Raw genomic sequence first — 26,540 nt, 5'->3', positions numbered from 1 at the left:
ATATTCTGAAGTATGCAATGTAAAGCTGGAAAAATGCTTTTTGCTTTTTACTGAACCCAAGGTTGTTTGCTTTATTTTTTCCAAATTCACCACTCACAAGGTTCACCAGTTATCAGACAACAGCAGTATAAAGGGATAAACACAGCTTTTTCCTTGCTAAGGTGCTAATTTAGACTATGCTTTGATCATAAAATACTGCCACAAGAAAGAAAATGACTAGAACATGACAACTAATAACAAAGCTAAACAACAACCAAAAAAACCCCAGCTAAGGTCAAAATCATTAACAACCTTGTGACTTTGCTATGAAAGGTGCACGCAAAGGTATAATTTTTCGATGGCTTTATCATCAGATTTCAGTTGTAGAGCATACAACCATGCAAAGACACAGCTCAAACCCAGAAGGTGACCTGCCCCAAATGGCACATAACCTCTTATTCAATGGGATTACTGATATTTCCATACTTCTGCTGAGCACGTCTTTGCAAGAGCAAAACCACACTCATACAGCACCTCCTCTGTAAGCACATCTAACTGTAAGTGAAGGTTTGACTTCTCGATCAAAATAAATCAATAAAAATAGTAACAAAAATGATCAGGGGGCTGGAGCACCTCTCCTGTGAGGACGGGCTGAGAGAGTTGGCACTATTTAGCCTCTCTTGGAGAAGAAAAGGTTCTGGGGAGACCTTATTGCAGCCTTCCAGTACCTAAAGGGGGCTTATAAGAAAGACAAGGACAGATTTTTTTAGCAGGACAATGGGTAATGGGTTTAAACTAAAAAAAGGTAGATTTAGACTAGGTATTTTTTACAATAAGGGTGGTGAAACCCTGGCACTGCTTGCCCAGGTGTGTGGTAGATGTCCCATCCCTGGAAACATTCAAGGCCAGGTTAGACAGGGCTCTGAGCAACCTGGTCTAGTTGAAGATGTCCCTGGTCATTGCAAGGGGCTTGGACTAGATGATTTTTAAAGGTCCCTTCCAATCTAAATTAACTTGTCTTGGATTGCTACAAACTTTCTAGTGATTCTGCTGCTCCGAAAGGTCTGGATTTCTTCTCTATAATCTCATTCTACGTAAGTGTTCCTTACTGATGGATGACTGTGTCCTAATGCTGGCTACAGAAACACTCCCCATGTTCTTCCAGGTTATGAAGCAATTAATTAAACTGCATCATTCCATCTCCTTGCAAAACAATGTTGGGAGAACAGCAGGTGAAAACACCAGTGGATGTTCTCCGATAAGCAGTTAATATTCGATAAACCTCTGGCTGGTGGTACTCGCCCGTCAGTATTTTTCCTACCTTAAAACTGCAGTGCAGAAAAAAAAAAACCACCCCTGAAAGCAAACCAAGTCAAACCCAAAGGTATTTAACCCTTGAATCCCCTGCCTTACAGTGGCTGCACCAGTAGCACTAGTGAAAAAAACAGGAGAACATAAAGACTTTTTCTTTAAGGGAAGGCAGAGAGGACAGCTAAGTGATGGGAGAAATTCTATCAGCAGGCAACATTTTAATTAACTTTACTTTTTTTTCCCCACACACATTATGCTGGATAGAAAGAGGGCATTTCAGTACTTGATGAAAATGCTACAAACCTGCAAAATGCCTGTTTTTGTCCAGCGCTGAGGATGAGATCTGCATTATCCTGATGTGTTTACCTGTTTCAGAACTGGAGCTTTTATCAGCCTTTTATCATAGTGATGAAAAACTATTTTATATTGCACAGTGTTTATACATAAAAATGAAAATGAAAAGGTCAGATAGCTAATTAGCTGAAATGGGAAAAATTGGCCTTTAAACAAGTGAATTAAGTGCATTGCTGCTTAATAATACCAGAAGCTCATTTCTCTGATTGATGCTGCAGCTCTGAAGCCTGCATTTAAAATACACGCTTAAGATAAAAAAACCCATCCCTTTCTGGTAATTATTAGAAACTAGTATTCCATTCATGGTTATGCAAATAACATGCATATACTCAACTCGGAGATATGCTGAATTTTCTGATTGCAGAGATAGAGATGGATCATATGAACTGATCAAGTAGGAGAGAAATTACAATATAAATAAGCTGTTATTCAGGCAATGTTGTCATTACTTCCTTCAGGCTTTTTTCCAGTATCTCTTATTTCAGGAAGACTCTAACACCAAAGTTGTTCCGTAATTACTACCATATGAACTGTGTTGATAAAGAGAAGCTGAAAATAATCTAGCTATGATTAGCCAGATTTATTCATTCTCAGAGATCAGTGCTAAAATAATAAAAAAAAATGAGAAGCAGAACAAGATAAGACATCTAGCACAGCTTTTTTTCTTCTCTCATTCTCACAGCAGCTTTACACTATATTTTTCAAAGATTTGGGGCATAGCTGACCAAAGCCCAGTTGTTTCCCTAAAAGAAACAACTAATCTATTAATTAATAATCTAAAAAGTTTTCCCACTTCATTAGATACTGATTTACTTATTTTAAATTGTTAAGCACTTAGCTTACTTTGCCTGTAAGCTGATAAATCATTAAGGATTTGGGAATATGATTTAATAAACAACTTGTCATAATTTAGGAAGACATAAGCTCTGAAAACCAGATTCAGGTGTTGTGGTCATCTTGATCACAGTAGAGATTAAAACTGTGAGCATGGAACGAGTTAAGTCTTCCAAATGAAGGCAATGCTGTGAAGAAGCAAAAACTTTTAAGACAGAAATCCCCCAGTACCCAGAAAGTGGCTCTTCACAGGTCACCTTTGTTTTATCTTACAACTGCAGCGGTCACCACTTTTGTCCCTCCTCCTCTGGTCTCATGTGGTAGGGTGACAGAATCTGGTACTCACCTCCACACCTTCTCTTTAGGTATGATTTCAAATCATCTCCCAAGGGTTTTCTCCCCAGATGGGTTTGAGGTATCTGTCGGTAAAATCCTGCTCAGACCAACCAGAGCAACAAAAAAGGTTGATGACCACACATCTTAACAGCAGGTTCTGGCATCCATGAGTCACAGATTATAGAAAGAAGGCACCTACCTTCCCAAATTTCCTAAAAACACATATTGAATGTTTGCAAAAATTAGGAACGAGGGAAAAAAAAGACAAGAATATAAACCTCTATATATTAGGATACGTCTCATGTGAGCTAGAACTACTTCCCCGAAACAGAAAAAAAGAATTCTTCCTGCTTCTTTCAGGGCATAATATGAAAGCTATTTAAATAAAAGAATGCTACCAAAAGGAGAGTAACAAACAAGAGCATAATACTCCGGCTCATTAGATGGCATCACTGAAAAACGCTGCCTGTGGGTGAGCTGTACACAGATCACTCACACCGACAGCTTTATTCCTTGAAATCAATACAACAAACCTTGAAACATTCCTTAACCAGGGGGGTAGGTCTGAAAAGCTCAGCTTATTTACCTTCCTGAAGTTTGTTTGGGATTAGGAACTGATTTTTGAATTGTTTCATTCTCAACTTTTGGTGGGCTTGGTAATAGTAATGGTTTAACCATGAATAAAAGCAGTCGTTTCATAACGCTGCAGTGCTGTAACATTTGAAAAAAAATAAATATGTAAGATTAGGTTTATTTTAAAGGGCAAAAAATTATGACATTGACATTTTAATTGTTAGCAATAAAGAGTGACACCTTAGAAAATATTAATTTTAAATTTTGGTTTATTTTATTGCTTAAATATAGATTGCACAGTGTGTTCTTACATTTATTGAACTGGTTCATTACGTACAGTACAGAAATATATGACCATCAGAACAATGGACAATTTAGCCCTACTCGGATTTTGGACAACCAGCTATTTCTATCTTTTGAAATTAACAAGGATTTAATTCACTTTAAAGTGACCCACTACCAAAAGCTATTATTTTTCAAAGTGACACAATGGGAAAGAGAACCCAAAGCAAAAGCTGGAATATATTTAAACAGCTGGATACCAATTTATAACTGTGCCAGTACTCCATGTGGTGCAGGTAACACAGGGCCAGGACGCACATGGAGCTTTAAGTTCTGCAACTTGTCTCAAGAACATAAAAAATTCAGTGAAAGAAAGCAGCTTTATATGGTACAACAGCATTCTTAATTCATTTGGTTTCATTCATTAGCTACATATTGTAATAGCTAACAAAACAATACATTTCACAGCCCCTCCCACCTCCCAGCTGTCTAGAAAGGCCAGAGTGAACCAATTGTCAACTTACTTACAGACTCCCTGAACTTCCAGAAAGGAAGAAATTAAATATCCCGTGAGCACACCGAGTGTTACAAGCTCTTCACCCCCTGCGTGATCACCTGCACAGCACCTGCATTGCCCAAACACAGCTCATCTCAACGCCGAAAACATGGAAAGCCACCACCAGCATATATGAAAAACACTTCATAAACAGAACAGAAGATGAAATGCTGAGTCTAGTTATTTTCACATGCAGCATTCATGCAACAGAATTCAGTCACAGCAACAATCCTGTATTTACAGCACAGTCTCCATTCTGCAGAAGTGCAAACAGAAGTACATTCTTTATTTCTCAGACTCCTTATTTTCTTTTTGTACAAAAGTGCACAGTGTTATTCTTAAAAAAAACGACAGAGTGGATAAGTGGTTTTCATTGTACCCCTAGGTTAGATTTACTGGTTAAAAAATTACACTCTTCATATAGGTCAAAAAACTATTACGTCTTACCTAAAAAAAAAAAAAAAAAAAACAAAAAGTGAAAACTAAAAGCTAGAGTCCTATTTATGTGTAGACTGTGGTCTGATCAGGCTGACACGCTGCAGCAGTAAAAATCACAACGGAATGGTGTAGATAAGGGGCTGTTTCGTCATCCACTAACAGCTGTGATTGCACTGTTAAACTGAAAAGAAGGTCTCAATTACCTTTTGAGTTTTGTGAATGCTCTCTGAAAGTCTCAGCACGTTATCTCATAGGTTTAAGTACCTGGTATCGATCTGATGTTATGTCACATCAGGCTTTTAAAGGGAGTCCATGGAACAGTGGACTCAAGTTCGAAAAACTTAAAATCTGCTTTACAGTGGGTTTGCAAATGTTCAAAACAGCAAATTAGCTGGGCATGGTGACCATTCAGATCTTACAGTCATAGATTAATTGAGGTTGGGACTTCTGAAGGTCATCTCAAGCAAGGCCCTGCTCAGGGCAGGGCTTTGTTCCCGGCCTGATCACTGTTTTTGTAAGCTGCTGGCTGACTTAATTACTTACATTTATTACAGATATTTGAGATCATTCATTCATGTTTATGCTGCTTCAGTCAGATTCAGAGACTTCAAACTTAATATTCATGGCATCAATGAAAGATGTTCTTTCACTTTGCCTGCGGAATTCGGTAAGTCATAAAGACAGCACTGACAATTATAATCAAAACCTCAAAGATTTACTGCAAGAGTTTTACTTTATTTACATTTGAAAAGTATACTCAGATACATAAACCTATGAAAGTTACCACATTTTCCTCATGGTTTGAGAAATGTAACAAAAACGAACACAGAGATGCATCTCTAAAAATGCTTTTGCTTGAAAACACAGGTAATAAATTCTTGGTCTTTAAATGGTTTCATCCATTTTTCTTTCAATTTCTAAAATATCATTAAAAAGCTGTAATAAACTACAGTGAAATACCTCACAGAATATATTTTTGATTTCTGTATTTATGATTTAAAATGCCCTCTGTTTATTTTCTGCTATACTAAATATATCTCTCGTATTTATACTAAAGCGGACAGTAAAGTACTACTGCATTTTCAAAAGTACAGTCTGTAAACGATACACCTTAAGACATGAAAAATATTGCACAGTTCAGTGCTTCAAGAGGAAATTTCTCCTCTTTATGCAAAGCATTTAACTTTTAGCAAGAAACACAGGACATATACTGGGAGTATATATCTAAAAAGCATGTTATGTGATGCATCAAAAAAATACTTAACAAGTGTCCATTAATTCATTTACTGTACTTGAACACATGTAAAGTATTATTTTTTTTCCATACATTCCAAAATAAACAAGTTGACTAGCTGTAACAGCATGGACAAAAGGGAGCTAAGGGAGCACTCCACTGGTTTCATTTATTAAAATGAAGCAAGCCAAAAGCATTCTATTTAGATATATAATTGAGGTGGAGATGAACAAAAAACCACAACAAAACAAAAAAAAAAAAAAAGAAAAAGCTTTAACAGGTTCTTCAGTTACAATGCCTCAGCCTAAAGGAATTTACAGAAATACAAATTCCTAGAGTAACTGAAATACTCATCTATATGGCAAGACAAGTTTTAAATCCGACTTTTATATGTAGTCAGATATGAAAATGAAGAAACATGATATATGAAAGACCTAACTTCAAATATATTACAGAAGAAAACAACTCAGGACAGTCTCATGAATTTGGCTACTGTAATCTATATTTGGCTCATGCCCATCATGATTTTAAAGTTAGTTTAGATGAAATAAACGATAAAATTTGAAAACTCATCTTGTTCTTTCTATTGTACTCTACTCTAAATAATGTCCAGCAGACTTCAGAAGACACTTAATACACACAAAGATCCGGAAACTTCATCTCATAGACTGGAACAGACTGGTAATGAGCATGTCCAGCAGTAATGGTCATCGTTCCTGAGGGGCTGGGCGGAGGACTGTGTGAGAAGAATGATCAATATATATAATTTATAACTGTATGGATGGCTTTCTCTTTTACAACTTTATACATTAACAGCTGCGAAATAAGAGTAAACTACCCACCCAACCCCAAACATCAGTATTTTATCCTATTCCTGAAATTCTAATGAAATTATCACACCTTGGGTTGTTTTTTTTTTTTGTACTCTGGTCTAAACCACCAACTTCACAAAAGTCATAGAACTATGAAAATGCATTTTGTTACTAACAAATACTATTTATACTGCTCAACAGATGTGCACAACTCTCTATAATAATGTCATGTACCATTTTGACTGTTCAGTATCTAATTACTTTCTCAAACAGATACAGCAGTAGGAAAAACCCCAGCATTCTTCAATACTACTGATATACATAGGAATAATACAAGAGAAGAAGTATACTATAACGTGGTTTCTGGATATTCTTCACTATCTAAAAGATTCAAAATAATAACAAGAAAATCCAAGTGACTTTTTTAGATGAAGATTGCTCTTTTTCAGTGTACTGGTTTTGGCTGGCATAGAGTTAATTTTCTTCATGGTAGCTTGTATGGTGCTGTGGTTTGGATTTGTGACCAAAACAAAGGGATAACAAGGGATGTTTTCATTACTGCTGAACAGTGCTTACAGAATGTAAAGACCTTTTCTGGTCCTCACACCACCCCCACCAGTGAGTAGGCTGGGGTGGCCAAGAAGTTGGGAGGGGACACAGCTGGGACAGCTGACCCCAACTGACCAAAGGGATATTCCATACCATATGATATCTGCTCAGCAAGAATAGCTTTACAGAAGTAGAAGGAAGGGGAGGACATCTGGAGAGATGGCATTTATCTTCCCAAGTAACTGTTATGCACACTGAAGCCCTGCTTTCCTGGAAACGGCTAAACACCTGAAATTGTGAATGAATCCTTATTTTGCTTTCCTTGCACATGTACCTTCTGCTTTATCTATTAAACTGTCTTTATCTCAGCCCACGAGTTTTCTCACTTTCACCCTTCCAATTCTCTTCCCCATCCCACTGAGGGGGAGTGGCTGGGTAGGGCTTAAATGCATACCAGGGTTAAAGCACAACATTCAGTTAAATCAATTATTTTCTGCTTGTTATATGTGAAGACTATGACATGGGCACCGGAAAGTAGTCACAACTGCTTTATAACTCATGTTTCATTCCTCATATTCTTCTTGCATAAAGTCTTACCGAATGGTGAGTTCCAGTATCTGTGCAAGTCTATCATGAAGCAAGTTTGCCTAGGAAAAAAAAATGAAAAATTGAATCATTAACTACTATATATTGAACCAAGCTCAAATGAATGTGCCAGGCCGTGCTCTGTGAGTGTGTTCCACATCACATGGCAAATCTAAGCAACGTTTCCTATCTCGATTTCTTTTCTCACTGCTGCAAGGGTTCTGAGCCCTGAAGAGGCGCATGAGACTGAGCGAGATGATCTTGGAGTGCAAGGTGCTGTATAGCAAATGCTGCTGTTGCAGATAGGAGTTTAACAAACCTGAAATACACTTAGTCATTGAAAATATATAATGGGGTAAATACAGCTCCAGTTACCCCAGGATGAAATAGGAATGGACTGTGAATCTAGATTTCAAAGACAGTAAGGAAAACATTAAGATGAAGAGTGTATGAGATTTCCATTCCTTTTCAAATGGTCTGGGAATGCTCAAAAGCACATTTTAAATAACTGGAATTTCTCAACTTTGATAATAGTGGAGACAACAGCTGAAGACAAAGAAACAAATTTCTTTAGAATTAACAGCAGCAGTGACACGTTAACAGAAATTACCTTTAGCCAGCACAACCCCATTAATGGTTATACTAATATTTTCAATGCTGCACAATATTTTTCAGAAACTCACTTTGGTTTCACACTGTGCTGCAATTTCTTCAAATGGTGCCTTTTGGAACTTTTCAATCACAAGACGCCTTTTTTCTTTCTCCTGTTCTTCAAGCCCATTGTTATCTTAAAAACAAAATTAAAAAAATGACAAATGTAATCTTTGTGTATCAAGTGTAAGCGGTATAAACCTTCAAATGTGCACTGCAGAAGCAAACAAGCACTGTGTTTGAAGTGATGAAACCTCATCTGTTATTGCTCCTATAGCAAAAGGCAGGTACAATTTCAGGGACCTGGTTTGAGTTTTGCCCCTTTCTTACTACGTACTTTAATTATGATTACATCCAGCTTCCTTTTGCTTTATGATCTGGCCTCAAGACTGCTCTTCTCACTCACTGGACACAGGTTCAGCTTCAAGAGAAAAAAGGGAATATCCTCCCCTCCCAGTACCGTGCAGGCAGGTGGGCAGGAGTTTCTTTGAATTTGAGAAAAGCAAGTTCAACCTCCACAGGTTGAATGAACCTACAACCAGCTGGAACTTCCCAGCATCTAATGAATTTAAGTACCTCTGTGAATAGGCAGGTTTGGCAAACTGTCAGATTGGATTATTGTTTAAAACATGAGTGTCTGTGGTTTAAAAGATCCATGTCTAATACATGTTTTTGACAGGATTTCGGTGGACTGGACAACATTAATTAGTAATTAATTATGGTGACAAGAAGAAAGGAAAGTGGATAATTCTGAGTTCTGTCAGAAAAATTTTGTTTTAAACAAATCAGACAAATGGATATCAATACATTAAAAAAATTGAGTGTTTTTGAAGTCCACAATGTGTGTCTTCTAATCTATTTTCTAAATGTATTGCAGACCTGAAAATCTTAGCGTGTAAAAAATATTTAAGTTGCTTTAAAAATAATCACTCAATGGAATTCAAAAATCTCACATTATTTATGGCTTGGTCTGTAGGGGCAAATTTAATAGATGACAGATATTTCCAGATGCTTTTCATTCAGTCAGAAAATTAATTCACTAAAATTATCCAGGTATCATTTCAGAAATTTAGAAATAAATAACTGAAGTTTTAAATAAATTTACTAGCTAAAGAGAAACAAATGTAATATTTTAATTATGCTATTCTGGCAACAGCTTTTTCTCTAGCAATTCCACAGTAATTAAAACCTATGCTGCATAACACAATTGTTATAATTCTTACCAATTGCTTTCTTCAAAGCTTCGAAGGTGATTTCTTCAGTAGTATCCATCTAAACACAAAGAAACAAAACCCCTTAAGCCTCACATATAAGAAGATTCTATAAAATACAGAATGTGATAAATGCAAAAGGTCAAAATGGCCACAGAACTTTTCTGCCTTACAAGTTTCTGATAGCTGAATCTGGAGATTCTACAGCAGACGACAGACCGCTAATTCACAGTTTTAAGCCACTGCAATTAGTGAGGAAATTTGCATCAAATGAGATCAAGGAACACTTTCCAAATTCTGGTCAAGACACTCTATGGCACCAATACTTTGGAAAAGGACTTGAATTTTGGCAGAAAACTCCTTTGGGTCTGGAATACTTGCAGTGTTTCTACCCTGCCAAGCCTCAGTTCTGGCTCTTGGACAGCTGTTGTGAATTATTGCAGTTGTTCCCTGAGACTGAGTTACCAGCAACGTGATACTAAAGGGAGAGGTGGTAGTGGTTGGTAGAGTGGAAAGTGGTTTTTCCCTTAGGCTAATTTCATACCAGTAGGGGCCTCCAAATAATTTGGTGTTCATGCCATAAGCATTGGAGCTAAAGGGCTCTTCCTAAGAAGCGTTGTCTGATGCGCTGAGAAAATGTGTTCCTTTAGCAACACAAATACCCATTTGCTGCTGCAGATGCACCTCATTAGGAATTGCTTGGGGCTGCAAAATTACCACAGACACATGAACATTGCCCTGAAGAGCTCCAGCTCATGGATTTTTGCGTTTCAATTCTTTATAGACCTACCGTTTCTATATCATATTTACAGTGAAACCACTGTGATAATATCAGGGGAGAATGCTTAGATGGCAGAACAGCACTCAGCTGAACATAAAACATGGTTTCTTGGCTTGGACAGCCTTACACTAATCCTTCACAGCTAACTACATGTAAACAGGCAGCACTTGCCTTTTTCTTTATGAACACTAATTGTTTAGAATGGTCTAACATGATTTAAGATAAAAGACCTGTATGGTAGCAAAAAGTTATTTCACCCAATTCAGAAGATCCTGAACTCTTTGAATTTTTTAATTCATTGGCTTGACCTACTGTAAGTGGAAAAGCCAGAAGTAGCGGCCGTTTCCTTTTTGCATCAGTATTATTTCAGAAGATGGAGCCATAAATGATATTTTTCTAACAGATTTTACTACAGTATCGTTGTATTCTCTACCTCTGGATATATAAAAGGTTAATAAATTAACAGCAAAACACCCGTTATGTCAAATGTTTGTGGATATAGGTAGACATAAAAAGTCGTCAGGTTTTGAAATAATCACCTTCTATATGATTCATATTTGGTGAAAATTGCTTGTCTATGGCAGCCTTTCAGATTTCTAATTAAGATCCATAGTAGCTGCTAATATTAGCCAGCATTATGTATGGTTATTAATATCACAGAAGCACTAGCTGCTTTTACAAGTGCTTTCATCTTATAAATGGAGATAACTACGGAATAAACCATCTTCCTGAACAGGATTCACTAACAGATTTCCCACAACAAAATTTTTGATTGTGCTGACAAAGAATTGCATTAATTTTGTATATAATAATAGATATTTTATGGATAAACAGTGTTCTACCTCAGACTGTGCAGAAATGACACCATTCATCGTTAATTCTAAAACTTCCATTAATTACGCAGTTTACCCTTTCTATCATAAACCCCTATGTTCTTTTTATGCAGTTTAATTCTGCTGACAGTTATGGATTACATCATGTTTACTAATCTATATAGCAATATGATCTACATACTTTGTTTCAGGTGTTTCCAATTAAGAAAATTCTTGTTTTTAAGGGACAAACAGTAATTCATTATCCAAGATACTGTATCACATTCAACTGAGAACTCATACACAGATTTTGATTTATCTGCAACTGTCAAATCCTGTTCAAAAAATGTCTATATATCAATGCTTAACATAACATCCACATAAACATTTCAAATCTGAAAAAGAAGCTTCTCTCATTTAATTCTACCTTCAAAAGAAATGTTCAGTCACATATAATACATGAGATTAAAAAATGATACCAAGAGCAAACACCCCCACTCCTACTAAGAGCATTTACTTTCTTCAGAAAGCTAAAGAATGTGATAATTTGGCTTTTTTTTAAACATTTCTTTCTTCTTTCTCCTAAACTTTTACCCAGTTTATCTGTACCCTTGTTAAAAAACAACAGCAAGAAGCAAACACAGAATATCATCTGAGGTACCATCAACACAAAGAAGAAAGGAATAATAATAATAATAATAATAATAATAATAATGCAAAATATAAATCACTTCTGTCACTAAGTTCTAAAATGAGGCTTGCTCCTTTTCATCAGCTTAAAATTGCATTTTTAACTAATATTCAGCCTGACCGTCCCCACATTCTGTTTGATGTCCCCAGCCAGTAATTTCAACAGCTAATCTCCACCGCAGCCAGCAGAAATCTGGTTAATAGAAATCAGCAGAACCTTGAAAAACATTCAGTAGAAATGGAAATTTATTTTAAGAAATACTTCAAATGAAGTGTCAAAAGATGTGGGATAATTTTAATTATAACGCAGTCTTCCTAAGGGATAATTAGCATCAGCTCCTGTACCCTCCCTATGAACTTTCTGTTGCTACCTTATCCTTCCCGTGCCTTTGAAGCACTGAGTGTCAGGTTCTTCTGGAAGGGAAAAGTGACACTGCAGCACCGTGTGGTGTATGGAGCCTGCCTAGCTTTTACCTGCCCCTCTAAAGGACAGCAGGCCTCCCACTAGTCTCATATCTGTCAGCCCCATGGTGACGAAGGAGACTCTCAGACACTTCAAATGATGCAGGGATACATACAGATGCGGCATTTTTATTTGATCCCTCAAAAGGCAAAGAAAATATTTTAGAGCATTTAGTCATAAAATAGCAGTTATATATATATACTTACTGCCACCTGTAAAATTCTGCAGTACCACCTGTAAAAACTGTACTGACAAAATACTTCACATTTTTAGATGGCAAGATCAGTGCCTCTGACAGCACATTTCTACAAATGTAAGAGTTAAAAAAGACAACCCCCCAAAGCATTTAAGCCCTGCTAGAACAATTAGATATCAGACTTTTCAGGAAAACTTCATTTGCATTCACCCCTCACCACCCCAAAGATGCCCCTTTAAAATATCCTGTGATTTTCATACCTTATCCTCTGTGTTGTTGCCAGGCAGAATATCCACCTGAATGGACACCGTGTCCACAATACTCTTCCTCCTGGAGAGTCTGTCCTCATCTAGAAGAAAACCCACTTATCTCACTTTTTGTGTAATAGCTAAAACACAATCAATCAAATTTCTACACATCAGATGCAGATTTGTTTCTATATGCCTGTTAAACCCGAGAACCTTTTTATTGTCCCTTCTCCCTCTCATCCCAGATCTTGCCAACTTTCCCTCGAAAGCCTAGGATTTAGAAAAACGAGATGAAATCTTATTCAAATACATAATAAATAACATAGTACAAGATGACGTATTGCTGCTGAGTAATTTACAAAGCCTGACTTATTTTTTTAGTTGTGAAATTGAAATATTAACGTCTGAATTTGAAGGTATTCCGAAAGAGAAAAAGGCTTCTCAGAAGGTGACTCGTTTACAGAAGAAATAGATTTCTGAATGGAAGTGAACAATGATACTTCCTTATTCTTGTTGCTACACGTACCATATTCAGTGAGTCTAAAACTTGGTGAAAAAAACCCTCTCCATTTCTAACCTACTACAAACATTTGAGCAAGTCCAGCTGGCCTAAAAAGTAGCCAGAATAAGACCAACTGTGCTGATGCCACCAGGAACACAATTTTACTAATGCTTAGGCAGATATGAACAAATGATCCATCAAGTGGACTGATTTTCCTTTTCTAACTGTATTTCTGAGGCAACACACAAAAAATCTTCTCTCATTTTTGACAATTAATATACTAACATAAGATTAAAAAAAACAGTAAAAATACATTTACAGATGTGTCATGAGGATCCTCTGACAAATGGAAACTTGAGTGGCCTGACTTTCATGAATCTCACTTAGAAAATCATGAATTGCAATGTCACATTTTAGATTTTAGCCAATATTAAGCCATTTGGAGCAGGCCATTAGTATTTAATGACTTGCACTGCACACAGAAGCACCTACAGGCACTTGATACCAAGATAAAGCTAAGGAGAATGACTGTAAAACTCCTCTACCACAAGGTAATTTATGCTGGTTCTTCCACAACCTTTGTTTAAACCACTTTAAAGCGCTTTTGCAGTGCAAATATTGAGCATGAACAAACAGAATTCATTCCAGCAGAGCTAAACACACTCAGCTTTTAAAAATCCTGAAATAACTTTCAGAAGTCATATATTTGAAAGCCCGATTTAAGATCAAGAGGCAGTGAAAGAAAAAGATTAGGGAAAAACACCTGAATTCCAGCTACCTTTGCCAGGTTCTCAGAGTCCGTGAGCATTCAAGTGGCATTTTGAAGGATTTGCTTAATTTTTAATCCCTGACAGCTCACTGGTACATGACCCAATACATACAGAGTCTGAGGAAAGCACCTCAGCCCTCGAGAGTAAACACAAGACAATCCTACATCTTTGCTGCCATCTTGCTGCTCTCTCTAGAATTGACATGCAAACACCAGAGGGTAAATTTTGGGGACTACTTTGGATAGAATTCATTTTCATAACGGATGCCTCACTATACTTGCCTAATAAAAATGCCCATTCATCTCTAATTTCAACACATTAAGTGGGTAAAAAGCTAGGAAAATGGCTTTTTTTTTCTGTGATATGACATAAAGCTTGTCTCCACACACACACAGAGGAGCTCAGAGGAACGGGGCCAGTGGTGGAGCCCCAATTCCCGCTGCCCCAGTCCCCACTAGAGCTGTCCCAGGAGTCTTGGCCTCACGATCTGGGAATGGCACCCACCTCATGGGACAACGGGAGCAACTCTATGGGTCACCTCACTGATGGAAGCAGGATCAGTGACCGGGGTACAGGACACATTGTGGGATGCAGGGGAAGAGCATCTTAGGATTGCACAAGGCTTAGTGTGGGATGTTTAGGGGAGGAATCAAGGGAGGGTTGAGATGGTTTGAGAAGGAGCAAGCAAGGAAAATAGAGGGATAAGGGGATAAAGGCATAAGTCCCATGTAAACTGGTTGTTGATCAGTATGTGCATCAGGCCACGTCCTGAGCCTCATCAGTGTAGCCTGTCCTGGCTTCCCATAAAATCCCATTTCTCTTTCCCTGGGTGAGGGACTCCATTATGTGTGCAGGTGTGTGCAAGAGGATCTGAGTGCAGCGACTGGAGCCAGACCATGGGTCAGAGAGCCTCTACTTCTGGAGTGAGCAAAGGTGCATCAGTGTGTGACCACAAGGGAATATCAAGGTGGACCAGCGTAGGTGAAGCGGCCTGAGACTAGGGGTGTCCATGGGTGTCTGCCTCTGTGAGTCTCTGAGAGGGAGACCACCTGGGGCAACCAGGAGGTCCAGGCCAACTGTCAGACAGACCATGGAGCCTGGGGGGGTTGACCAAAAACCAATGTGTGCACAAGTGAGTGTGTTACTGTGCACCAGAGGGATCTGTGCCAGCAGCTGGGCTGGGGCTGCAGGCCCAGGGGACTCACATGTCAGTGACTGGGGAGACTGGGAACCAGGAGACAGCTGGTGGCCAGCCAGCCTCTAAGCCCAGCTACAGGTGAGGTGCACACAGACCATATGCACATGTGCATGTCCCACTAATGGACCCCTACCCGGGACAGCCAGTGAGCGAGAATCACCATTCTGTGAAAAATGTAAGCTTCGTCCAACTTTCTACCAAGTTCTTGTCATGTCACTCAAGGAGGTAATTAGTCCTGTCACTAAAATGATACCTGTAGCCCTACTACCTCCTCAGGAACAGAAAACAGGAAGCTACCACACCATGGAGTTGCAAATAGAGTAAAGACAAAGGCAAACCTTGTAGCAGCTAACATTGCTACAGCTATATCAAGGAAATAAAACAAAAACAAAGCGGAAGGAAACTCTAAGTACAGCACAAATTATGGCTTGGAGGTCTAAAGGCCTTCTAAAAGCATAATTATTTTTTTTTTGACTGTGCACATCCTATACACGCACCACAGCTAGCAGGAGAGCAGGCTGACCTACAACTCATTTTTACCTTTTAACTTGTGTCTGCATTTATGAGGTTTTTTGCCTGATGGAAATAGAGCTAAATTAAAACAAATTACATACGTATAGACAAAAACCGATCAAATGTACATTCAAATTATCAGCTTCCTTCCTGCCCCAAATAAGGAAGAGAACAAGGTACAAAAAGTTACAAATATGAATGTCTTTCAAACTGATAAGTACTACAAACTGAATCAAAGGCTGATGATTTTATGTCTCTAAGTCATTGTTAAGCACTATGCCATGAATATTCAGAAATAATACAAATAACTAGGATAGAATCTTTACTGGCTTTTTGAGTCCAACCATAACTTTCATAGTAATATACAAAAAATTGATCTTTTACTAAAATTATTCATATATTTTGAAACACTATATTCTAGCATTATATATAAATAGTAGAAATTAAACATTTATGTCAAAATGAAAAGTTTTAGAATTCCAAAATATTCTCTTTGGTCCTGCTTTTGTTAAATGAAAACAATTGGAAGCTCAGCATCTTACAGGATCAGAGATTAATGATCCTAATCAGATATGATAATCAACAGGAAACCAGTCTGAGTTACCGCTCTTCGCAAGACAGAACACAAAACACCCTGATTCACGTACTCAAAGATTTAGCATTAAATATGGCCATTTCTCTTCACCTGAAGAGGCAGTTAATCACATACTTGCAGCTAAACTTGCTTAACTACACCAGAACTTACAAATCTTCCTGTGTAGGAATGCATTTTTATTAAAATATCCAAGAAAACCCTATCAGGGTCATTTGGGTGTAAATACATCTCATTTTCTAGAAGAGGCTTAATGTAAATTTCCAACCAGGCTATCTTTCTCGTTCCATTCTCATTCACTCACTCAAAGACAATAAAAATTGAAAACATAACATTTCCTTACTTGCTACCTACCTCTTCTGCCAATACTAAAATATAACGTTAACTGTTTTTTTGGATGCCATAAGAAATAACCTGTCAAATATAGCATCATTTTCCTTTTTAGAAGACGACAGCCAGCAACAGAAAACACAGACATGGCAGCTGTGTCTCAGAATATATCACTAGTTTGCCTGCTGGCGCATGGGACAAAGCCACATCTGCTGTTCTGGAGAACTCCATCTTCTCTCATAGCAGCCATCCAAAAAAGCTTATTCAAGAGCAGACGGCAATGTCTCTGAGTCGTGCCACAAGTGTGGCAGATCTGGCATTCACTGTCCATATGTACCATGTTTCTTTCTGTGCGTGAGCTACAAAATGTAGGAATTGTATTTTCCTGCTAGGAACTTTTATTTCTCAAAAAGGTCACGCTTCAGACGGGGATGTCCCAGAGTCTACTACAATAATAACAGCTATATATAGCCACAAAACACATCTGGTCAGTAAAGCAAATGCCTCAAACAATTTTTTTCAGTAAGTTGCTCAACTGACTGTTGAAAATACATTAAAAGCAGAAAACATACTAAACTAGTTATTTACACACTATTTCTGCATCCAGGGTAGCACGAACTCTCACAGGTCCTCCTCAGACATACTTTATTTACAATGTGTTACCTGACATTAAGCTAGCATAGGTATCTAATGGAGGAAAACATAACTTTCTTGATTAAATTAACTGCTCATTGAGAATTTGACTAAGGAAATAAGTTAGCATAAGGCCAGATAGTAAAAGGATGGGATATGTTCCATCCAGCATTTACATAAAAAGGGTAAAGTATGGTGACTTGCGTAGTTCTTCCTCATCTGCTGATTCAGATCAATATAGAAAAACATTAATAATCACCATTATCATCTTAGGTATTCTTTGAAAAGCAAAGACTTCATTAAAAATACTTGAAGTGCGCTCAAGAACTTTCTCCCCACCTCCTGAATTTAAGGGGAAAAAAAATATCTTAAAAGGACACAAAGTTGAAACTTTTTAGTAATAATAGAGTACTTAATGAGAAAAAAGAAACATCTTGAGAAAAATAGTTATACAATAATTAGATTTGTCGCCAAGTAGTCACATTACATTTCATTTCCACAAAATGCATCAGGAAAGCATTCTTAATAATGGGTACTTAATAATTTTGCTACTAATCACCACTTACCTGTTACCTGGGGTACATACGGAACGGATAATCTTTCCACACTGTATCCACTGCCTCCCAGTGATTCTGCAATCTTGTTTGTCAGGAAAAATAAATCTTTTTCATGCTTCTCTAAGGATTTTGGAAGACTGTCAAAATACATATTTGAAGTTATTATCTACCAACAGAGATTTGTTCATTAAATAAAATATTTTTCCAATGTCTGCAAGCAACCAAAAAGGGTCAATCTTAATGATATGATGGAAATAAAAGTTGCTCAGTTTTTTTGGAATGAATATACACTTGAAAATGAGTCCACTGAATAGTTCTGCAGTATTTTAAATTACTTTAACAATTCTTAGTTATCTGAAATACCTTCCTCACCTAATTTCCTACATCTTGAGAGCATATGGTCTCTTGTTAAATAGAAAAAAACTGCAGAGTAATAGTATTTGCCATTCACCAGCAATGTGTCTGTGTGGAAAAAAGGCATAGGGTATCCTGGGCTGCATTAGGAGAGCACTGCCAGCACGTCGAGGGGTGATCCTTCCCCTCAGCACTGATAAGGCTGCACCTGGAGTATTGTGTCAGCTGCTGTGGGTCCCAGGACAGGGGAGACAGGCTTATTGTAGAGTCCAACAAAGGACCACTAAGGTGGATTAAGGGACTGGAGCATCCCTCCAATGAAGAAAGACTGAGAGAGCTGGGATGGTTCAGCACAGAGAAGTGTACAACTGCCTCAAAGGAGGGAGGTTGGACAGACAACAGAGCCAGGCTCTTTTCAGCAGTGCCCAGTGACAGGACCAGAAGCAACGGGCAAAGACTGAAACACAGAAGGTTTTGTTTGATCATCAGGAGACACTTTACTGTGAGGGTGTCTGCATTGGCAAACACCAGCACAGGTTGCCCAGAAAGTTTGTGGAGTCTCATCCTGGGAGATAGCCCAAAGCCATCTGGATGAGGACCAGGACCGCCTGCTCTAGGTGACCCAGATTGAGCACAGGGAGTTGGACCAGATGATCTGCAGAGGTCCTTTCCAACCTCACCCATTCTGTGATTCAGTGAAACTGCATTTTAGCACTTACAACAAACATCATATTGTGCAGATAAGTGCTTCTGACTACAATAAAACCCAGATTTTTTTCAAATATTCCTATATGCTTTTAAAGCTTGATTTTCTTCTGCCTACCCTGTACACTACTAACCTCTAAATTATTTTTCACATACGCAACACATTTCAATGACGTGCAATTTTTAATAGTAAAATAGGTACTTTGCTGTTCATTAATTCACATTCTGTATCTACTCACTTGCATTTGTCTTTGAAAATTGTTTCTGGTAGAAAATAGGATGCTTCCAGACTTCTAGTTTCAATAACCTGAAAAAAAAAAACCCAAGACAAATGGTACAAATGCAGCAGTTCCGCAGCTATTTTCTCCAATGACTAAATTGCTTAAAGAGGTTCAGCTGTAGCAGATTACCATTCCTTCACTAACATCTACCTCAGCACAAATAAGGCCTTTAGAATTTCTTTTAACCAGAGAAAGAGATTGTCGCACTTATCCTTTAGGCTAAAAATCTGGTTCTCATGGTCTTGTGCATGTCAGTAGAGTTTTACCAAAGCCAGCGAGGCTGTAAAGTCTTATACCAGCCAGGGATTTAGCCCATGATATATGGCACCATAAACAAAACAAGAATGTACACCTTGAGAGAATATTCTGTGCATAATTTTAAGAGTGAGCAAATAAGGCCATCAGGGACTGAAGACAAAGAGAAACATTGGTGGACACGAATACAGATGATCAACATCACAAGTAATTACTTGACAGAAATAATTTACTAATTTTACAGCAAAATGTGTACTAAATTACTTAAATTACTTTATTATGTGTTACCTTGCTGACGTGTTGACAAAAGGCAGGAACTGCAATCATCTGACTCAGAAAGTTCAGATACGCTGCAACCAACGCCATGATACCACAACGATTAAACATTGGCAGATTATCCTCATTGATGATGGCCATGTCCTGAAATATAAAGGATAACATTATACTCCAGCCGACATATGACGACTATCTGGTATTACTCAGCATTTAATATCTCTCATCTTAAAATCCTAGTCTTTCAGGCCACTCCTAAATTAGGTATATATTGATCTGAAGTTAGCTCGAAGGATTCAACCCCTACGAAGAGAAATAATTCTACTCAACTCAAACTTATGTTTCTCAGAAAGAGACAACAGATTAATGACTAGTAGTCTCTTGTCATTATCACCTGCTGATCATAATTTTTTTCAGGAAAATTAGAAACAGTTTAATAATAGAATTAGAAAATTAGAAACAGTTTAATAATAAAAATCACTCTTGTGAGTCACAGGTACAGTACCTTAAAGGGCATTATTTTATGTTTATTAGCATTTCTGTGTTTGTTCAGCTTGTACTATTTTTGTTCCAGTGAAACATAACGACATTTTCATCAAGTAAAGATTCGGTTCACTGACATATTTTAGAATTAAGGATGCAACTCTGCATTTCAGAGGTTTCATAACGCAGGTGCACATTAGGGAATAAGGCTAATGACAGAGTGAACTGGGAATACCGAACACAATTTCATCAAATTTTCACGGCACATGCTGGTACTATCACTTTTTGAATGATTAAATTTCAACACACATAAACCTACTAAGTTATACAGTTTCTCTGAGGAATGTATGCAAGTACGAAACCATGTTTGATCCTGTAAAGGAAACGTTAAGGAATAAAGCTGGTCAACACAGGCTAGTTTTACTCTAAGGTAAGATTGAATAGCCTGGTTTGATAAACACTTCCAACCAACCAATTAATCATAAGCTTTCTTCCAAGCTGAGGACAGTTCATATCTTTTATACGGAACACTGACGTAAGATCACAGATTGTAAGGACACCTTATCAATCTGCTCATGAATATATCATTGATTCTAGGGAATGTTTCAACAAATTTCCACATCTGCTGTATTTCCTGAAGAGCAGTTTGTAACAAATCTGATTAGTTGAAGTTTCCTATTAATAAGTGTTATGCATAAAGTGCACTTCCTTAATGGATCGATCAAATTAGGGCTGAACGATGTGATTTCCAATTCGAAGATCAATACACAAACAAAAAAAAAAGTTACCCACATCTCCAACTACAAACATAAACTGTCAATCAGTGAACCCAACACTGATTCAGACTCATACCTGCAAAGCAATAGCTAATCGAATGAGGTCAATGACCACTTCTTCATTGGCAAGTTCAATTGTGGTAAGAGCTAGAGATGTAAACAGCAGTTCAAAGTTTTTTTGGACATTGTCTTCTTCTTTACAGCCTAAGTAGATGTGTCTGTACAACTGCTGACCATGCTAGAAAGACAAAAAAGGGGAAAATGAGTACTAAAATCACATAATAATTTAGGTTAGAAAGGATATTTTAAGATCCTCTAGTCCAACTGCCTACTCCAAGCAGGGCCACCTTTATGTTAGATGATTTAGATACAGAATTGAAAACATGAATAAGGATAAAATACACGGGTTTTTTTATATATATATATATATATATATATATATATATATATATATTCAGGTCATAATGGACTTCTGGAGGCGCTTCACCCCTCTCCTTTGATTATGCAAGGACTCTAGGAAGAATAGGCTGCTAACACACACATCTAAACTAGTTAACATTAGGTTTACGATATGAACCTGAAACAGTATCACATGGATAATTATAGAATGACTTCATATATTTTTTTAGAAGACTGCATAATCTTTTCTTGACCTGATAAGAGTCTCTGTTCCTCTCCTGCCCTCTTTTTCAGATGAGAGTATTAACAATTCAAATATTAAGTTTGACAATTAAAACTTTCATCTAGCAAAAGTCAGTAAATACAACTTATCCAAACTGTTTTAAATCCTAGATGTTAAATCAATGAATTAAAATTTATTTTTTACAAAGATACATTTCTAATAATTGCCAATGTTGAAGTATTCTTTCTATTTGTATTATTCCAGTATTAATCAAAACAGCTATAACAATACCACAAGGAATATCGACTGCACTAACTTAGCAAGAACATTTATGTTGCAATGTTACTTGAAAGCTGCACAACTCTATTTTAAAATATTATTATATATGTAGCATTTTTGCCTCTGGACAATTTAAACTGCAATTCTTGTGATTTTTGAAATTAGAATAATAAATTAAGTCAGCACTCTGAAGACATACATTTTTTATTTCACAGCTAATAGGAAACAAAAAACCAAACAGTATGGGATAGCTGTGAGAAATTAATGTATATTCTCAGGTAGATAACAGTGATAAACTTTCCAAAGCCTGCTTGAGCTGACTTCAGTAATTTGTACTTTTTTGTTTAGAAATATACCTACACAGATAAACTATAGTCAGGAATGACAGAGCACACTAATAACTATATGCAATTTTCCCCTATAGAAACTAAGGTGTTTACTGTAAAGAAGAAATTTTACTAGACATATGCATAATCTAAAAAAAAAAAAAAAATTAAAAAAAAATATCTGTTTTTCTTTAGAGTCAAACATACTCAGAAGCCAACTGGCACAATGTCCTATGAAAAGGTGGATTTTTCAGAATCATGGTTTGGATACACACTGTTCCAATTTCATGCACGGAAGGATTTTCACTCAACACATAAATGAAAATTTTATTCCGCGGAATTACCTCTCAAGTATCCAGAACATCTCAACATTGAAATTGCTAATTTGAAATAAAATCACTCAATATTGATCTTTCCCATTTGTTGCAAAACCACAGTTGAAGTAAAGCAACTGGTTCAGTTACTTTATCTTCTTTCTAGATAGAAAAGTTTACTTTTTCATCTATTACCTTTTTCATGAAGCTCACGTCTTGCCTTGAAATTTTGTCTCGTTTTATCTTTAGATCAGAAACATCTGGTATTATTCTACAAAGGAAACAAAAATGTCATTTTAGCAAAAAGAAGTTGAAAGGGAAGAGGATGTGAAATATGTGAACTACTCAAACAAATCTTGAAGCAATTTCCATTTTAATTATCTCTATGTTTAACAATGACATTCACATTTCAGCTGAAGAGGGAGAAACATAAACAGAATTATGACAACCACTATTTTTTTTCTCTACATGAAATACCATATTCTGTCTTCCACAGTTAAACTACCAGGTATTTGGAATGATTATTTAAGGTATCATGCACTGAGGCTTACCTGTAAAACTCTTGCCATCAATAAACGACACTGAGCACTGTGCATTTATCAAAACAGCACATTAACATTTCATATTAGGAAAAATATTTCAAAATCAACAGTACTTATCATTCAAACATTAAGCTAGAATTTAAAGCAGGTGACAGCAAACAAGAGGAATTACCGTATCCCTCTGAGCTTTGCTCTGTTGTCGTGCCGATCAATGAGATTATGCAGAATTTCCAAGACCAGCTGCCTCAGCTCAGAGTCTTCCATGAGTGACGGAGACAATAACGGGTCCAGAAACGGGGGAGGAAGTGCGTTAGTTATCGTCGTTGCTTTGTATCCTGAAGTCACCTGTTGATTGTTGGAAGTAAAATTAATGTGTGTCATTACTGCATTTTAAGAATTACTTGCCGCTATCCCTCCCTTTATAGTGGGCTTGCTTTGGAATCTGAAAGCTGGATTCCAATGGAAGTATTGTGTTAGTTTTGAAAATTCTTAATGTCACTAAGAATTTGGAAGGACTTTAATAGTCATGTTCAAATAAAGTCCCTCGTCTGTTTCGAAGTGGTATTTCTTAGGTTCCTTGCTCTACCAACACACCCAAAAGAAAAAAATAAAGGTACCACTTATGAATTTTTTGTTAAAAACTGGCCCATGAAAAGCTGCAGGGTGGTGCTTTGCCGCCTGCTGGGGTTAAACCACAACATGGGAGCAAACAGTCATTCCTATAGCACAACGGAATAGAGAGAAAGGGAATTGGCTGGCAGAGGACCAGGAGGGCACAGGAAGGTATCTAATCAAACATTTTGAAAATGGAAAGTTACTAATATTACAAGATGCAAGGGTGCAGATTAAAGAAGTGCCAGATTTTAATTGCCTATACAACATTAAGTTGTCTGCCTGTGTGTATGCATGACAACAGATTATGTTATGAAGTATTATTCTTTTGTAAAGAACACATGATGTACAAAGCTCAGTTCATACACAGAACAGGCAGCGTTCACCAGTTTCTAGTTCTTTTTTATGTATATAATACTATACACCTTATAGACCACAAAAAACGCTTTGCTCTGAACACAAATTCCTTCCCACATTTTTTCCCGCAATATTCATCAATGTCTGAGTAACTCATTAAGCATCAAAACATTCACTTTCACATCTTTGTGTCATGATGGGATTTTACTCCCATCTTCTAAAAGAGGATCCACAACAAAATTCGGTGTCAAAACTGTTAAATTCCTTCCACAGAATTCCAATTGGAATCCCTTAAAGCACACTGAAAGGCTACGCAGCACCCTAAATAATTAGAACAATTCTCACTGGCTTCAATGGAAATTTTTAGAATTGGTGAGAAGAATATTGTCAAGAACAGTTTAGGCATAGCTGAGTCTATCTTTAATGAAGACAATGTGAAAAATGACTCCCTGAGGTCCTTTCTAACACATTTTCTGTCTTTAAATTGCAACTGTGAATGCTCTGCTCCTCTGCAAGCCAGAATCTAGGGTTTCATATTCTGACAAGCAAAAACGGTTTAACTGATTTGCTGAACACCACACACAAATTTCATGTCAAAGCAGGGTCAGAAACTCATTTTCAGGATGGCATTCTACTGCTGTAGTCATGAAATCGCTCTTTATGCTATTTCCCCTGCTTCAGTCACTAAAGAGTTTTCAGCTTCCGCAACAAAATAGGCCCAGATTGTACAGCCAAGAGCCTCCTTTAGTCTCCACTTCTGATTCTACCCATCAGGAGGTATTTCCAGAAATACTCTTTAAAGGTTTAAAGTTGAAAAATCTATTTGTGATTAAACAGTTTATTATACCTTACAAAAAGCTTGGGAAATACTAAGAAGGGAAGAGCAATGGTGCCTGAGGCTCTAAGAGCTTTGAGATAGGCATCCGTTCCTACAGCTTTAAAAATATCAACCATTTTACTAATTACAGCTCTTCTGGTGTCCGAGACAAAAGTGATTTCACTTTCATATTGCTAGCATTGCTGGCAGAATTAGTCAACTCAACCTATTCTACAATGTTCTTTTGGATTTGCAGATCCAATTATAACTGATATTTATTAAAGTGCTCTAAGAGATGGAGGAATATTTTTTGTAATATAACTGGGGCAAATGCTGTCACAATTTTACCCAGTAAAAGTAAAGATCTATGTAATATGAAAGCACATCTCATTTCATATTACAGGGTTTTAATACTGTAATTATATGTATAAGCACATACATAAAGAGAAACATTGCGTGCTTGCAACATAATATATTGAACACAGAAGGCTTACCATAAGTAAAGATCTCAATAACATGATTTGAATCCTCCTAGTTCCCATATCGCTGCAATTGGAAAAAAGTTGAAGATGAGTTTCTTTGCATAGCTTCAAAATTTTATTCTACTCCAGATATCCTAACAACTGTGGGTTTGACAAATGAATAGAGCAGTCTTGGAAGGGATGCCAGATAATCAAAAATAAAGGGCAAATATCTCCAAATGAAGTGCAATAACTAAATAGTTTAAAAACGGATATTTATAGGAAGGCTTAAAAAATGAAGCACATACAATTGAAAAGACAGTAAGTGATATATAAGAAGCAGATCTAAATCTTCATGTTTCATTCAGAAATCTATGAGAAATATTCAACCGTTACGTGCTTGAATTAATTTTCACAAGCAAGAATTTCTTCTGAATTAAAATGTAATTGAGTCTTTTAAGAAACCAGGACACTTCTTAAGTCAGACCGACTTTCATGGGCTCTGATCCTGACTCTGTCCAGTCAGCAGCATCACTCAAATGTAGCAGAGGCCAAATCTTCAGGTTAAGTGATGCAAGACTGTATCAGCAGTCAGAAAGGCTGCTTTATTCTGAATGACATATACACGTCACACTAACATACTACTCAGTCCCATGTTTACAAAGACTCCTGTCTTCCATGGAATAGTGTCCCATACTGCAGGGACACAATACTATTAGCAAAAGCTACTAAGAAGCCAAGAGAATGACAATGATTTCCTACTTAAGATGGCAGGGATCTGACGTATGTGGTACAAAAAATATCCATGCACACCTGGAAAGAATAGCTACAACCTTCTCAGAGACTTTTAAAACAGTCTTTAAACATAATTATTCACTTTATAGGGAAAAATACTACTTCAGTGTATGGAGGCTTTTTAATTATGAGTTTATTACAGGAGTCTGCCCACCTATAGTTTTTACTATTTCTAAACAAACAGGGAAATCTATACCAATTCACTGGATTTTCACTGAAGAAATTCACTAGAATTTCTGCAGTTTATTTTATTTCTTAATCTGAAGTCAGTTTGTATAGAATGAAGAAAAAACAAAAA

The 26,540-nt window shown here is 37.0% G+C and overlaps 1 protein-coding gene across 5 annotated transcripts in view; it reads right to left on the bottom strand.

The window, feature by feature from the left end:
• Nucleotides 1–3,638: 3,638 nt before the first annotated feature.
• EFR3A (EFR3 homolog A) overlaps nucleotides 3,639–26,540 on the bottom strand; it is a 76,861-nt gene continuing 53,959 nt past the window's right edge. For 4 of the 5 annotated variants that reach the window (XM_014965489.1, XM_014965490.1, XM_014965487.1 and 1 more), the window contains 12 exons: nucleotides 25,481–25,532; nucleotides 23,373–23,545; nucleotides 22,854–22,929; nucleotides 21,194–21,355; nucleotides 19,874–20,005; nucleotides 19,289–19,356; nucleotides 18,000–18,127; nucleotides 12,908–12,996; nucleotides 9,718–9,766; nucleotides 8,527–8,630; nucleotides 7,856–7,905; nucleotides 3,639–6,633 (listed from right to left, as the gene is read on the bottom strand). In XM_014965489.1, the coding sequence (XP_014820975.1) occupies nucleotides 6,528–6,633; nucleotides 7,856–7,905; nucleotides 8,527–8,630; nucleotides 9,718–9,766; nucleotides 12,908–12,996; nucleotides 18,000–18,127; nucleotides 19,289–19,356; nucleotides 19,874–20,005; nucleotides 21,194–21,355; nucleotides 22,854–22,929; nucleotides 23,373–23,545; nucleotides 25,481–25,532 (1,189 nt within the window). In that variant the 3' untranslated portion in view covers nucleotides 3,639–6,527. The remainder of the gene's footprint in view (nucleotides 6,634–7,855; nucleotides 7,906–8,526; nucleotides 8,631–9,717; nucleotides 9,767–12,907; nucleotides 12,997–17,999; nucleotides 18,128–19,288; nucleotides 19,357–19,873; nucleotides 20,006–21,193; nucleotides 21,356–22,853; nucleotides 22,930–23,372; nucleotides 23,546–25,480; nucleotides 25,533–26,540) is intronic. The other variant, XM_014965488.1, reaches the window with a different exon arrangement.

The sequence above is a fragment of the Calidris pugnax genome, unplaced genomic scaffold (assembly GCF_001431845.1).
Source record: "Calidris pugnax isolate Ruff unplaced genomic scaffold, ASM143184v1 scaffold41, whole genome shotgun sequence".
In the NCBI taxonomy this organism is placed as follows: Eukaryota; Metazoa; Chordata; class Aves; order Charadriiformes; family Scolopacidae; genus Calidris; species Calidris pugnax.
The sequence above is the reverse complement of the archived record's forward strand: the minus strand, read 5'-3'. Positions and strand labels throughout refer to the sequence as shown.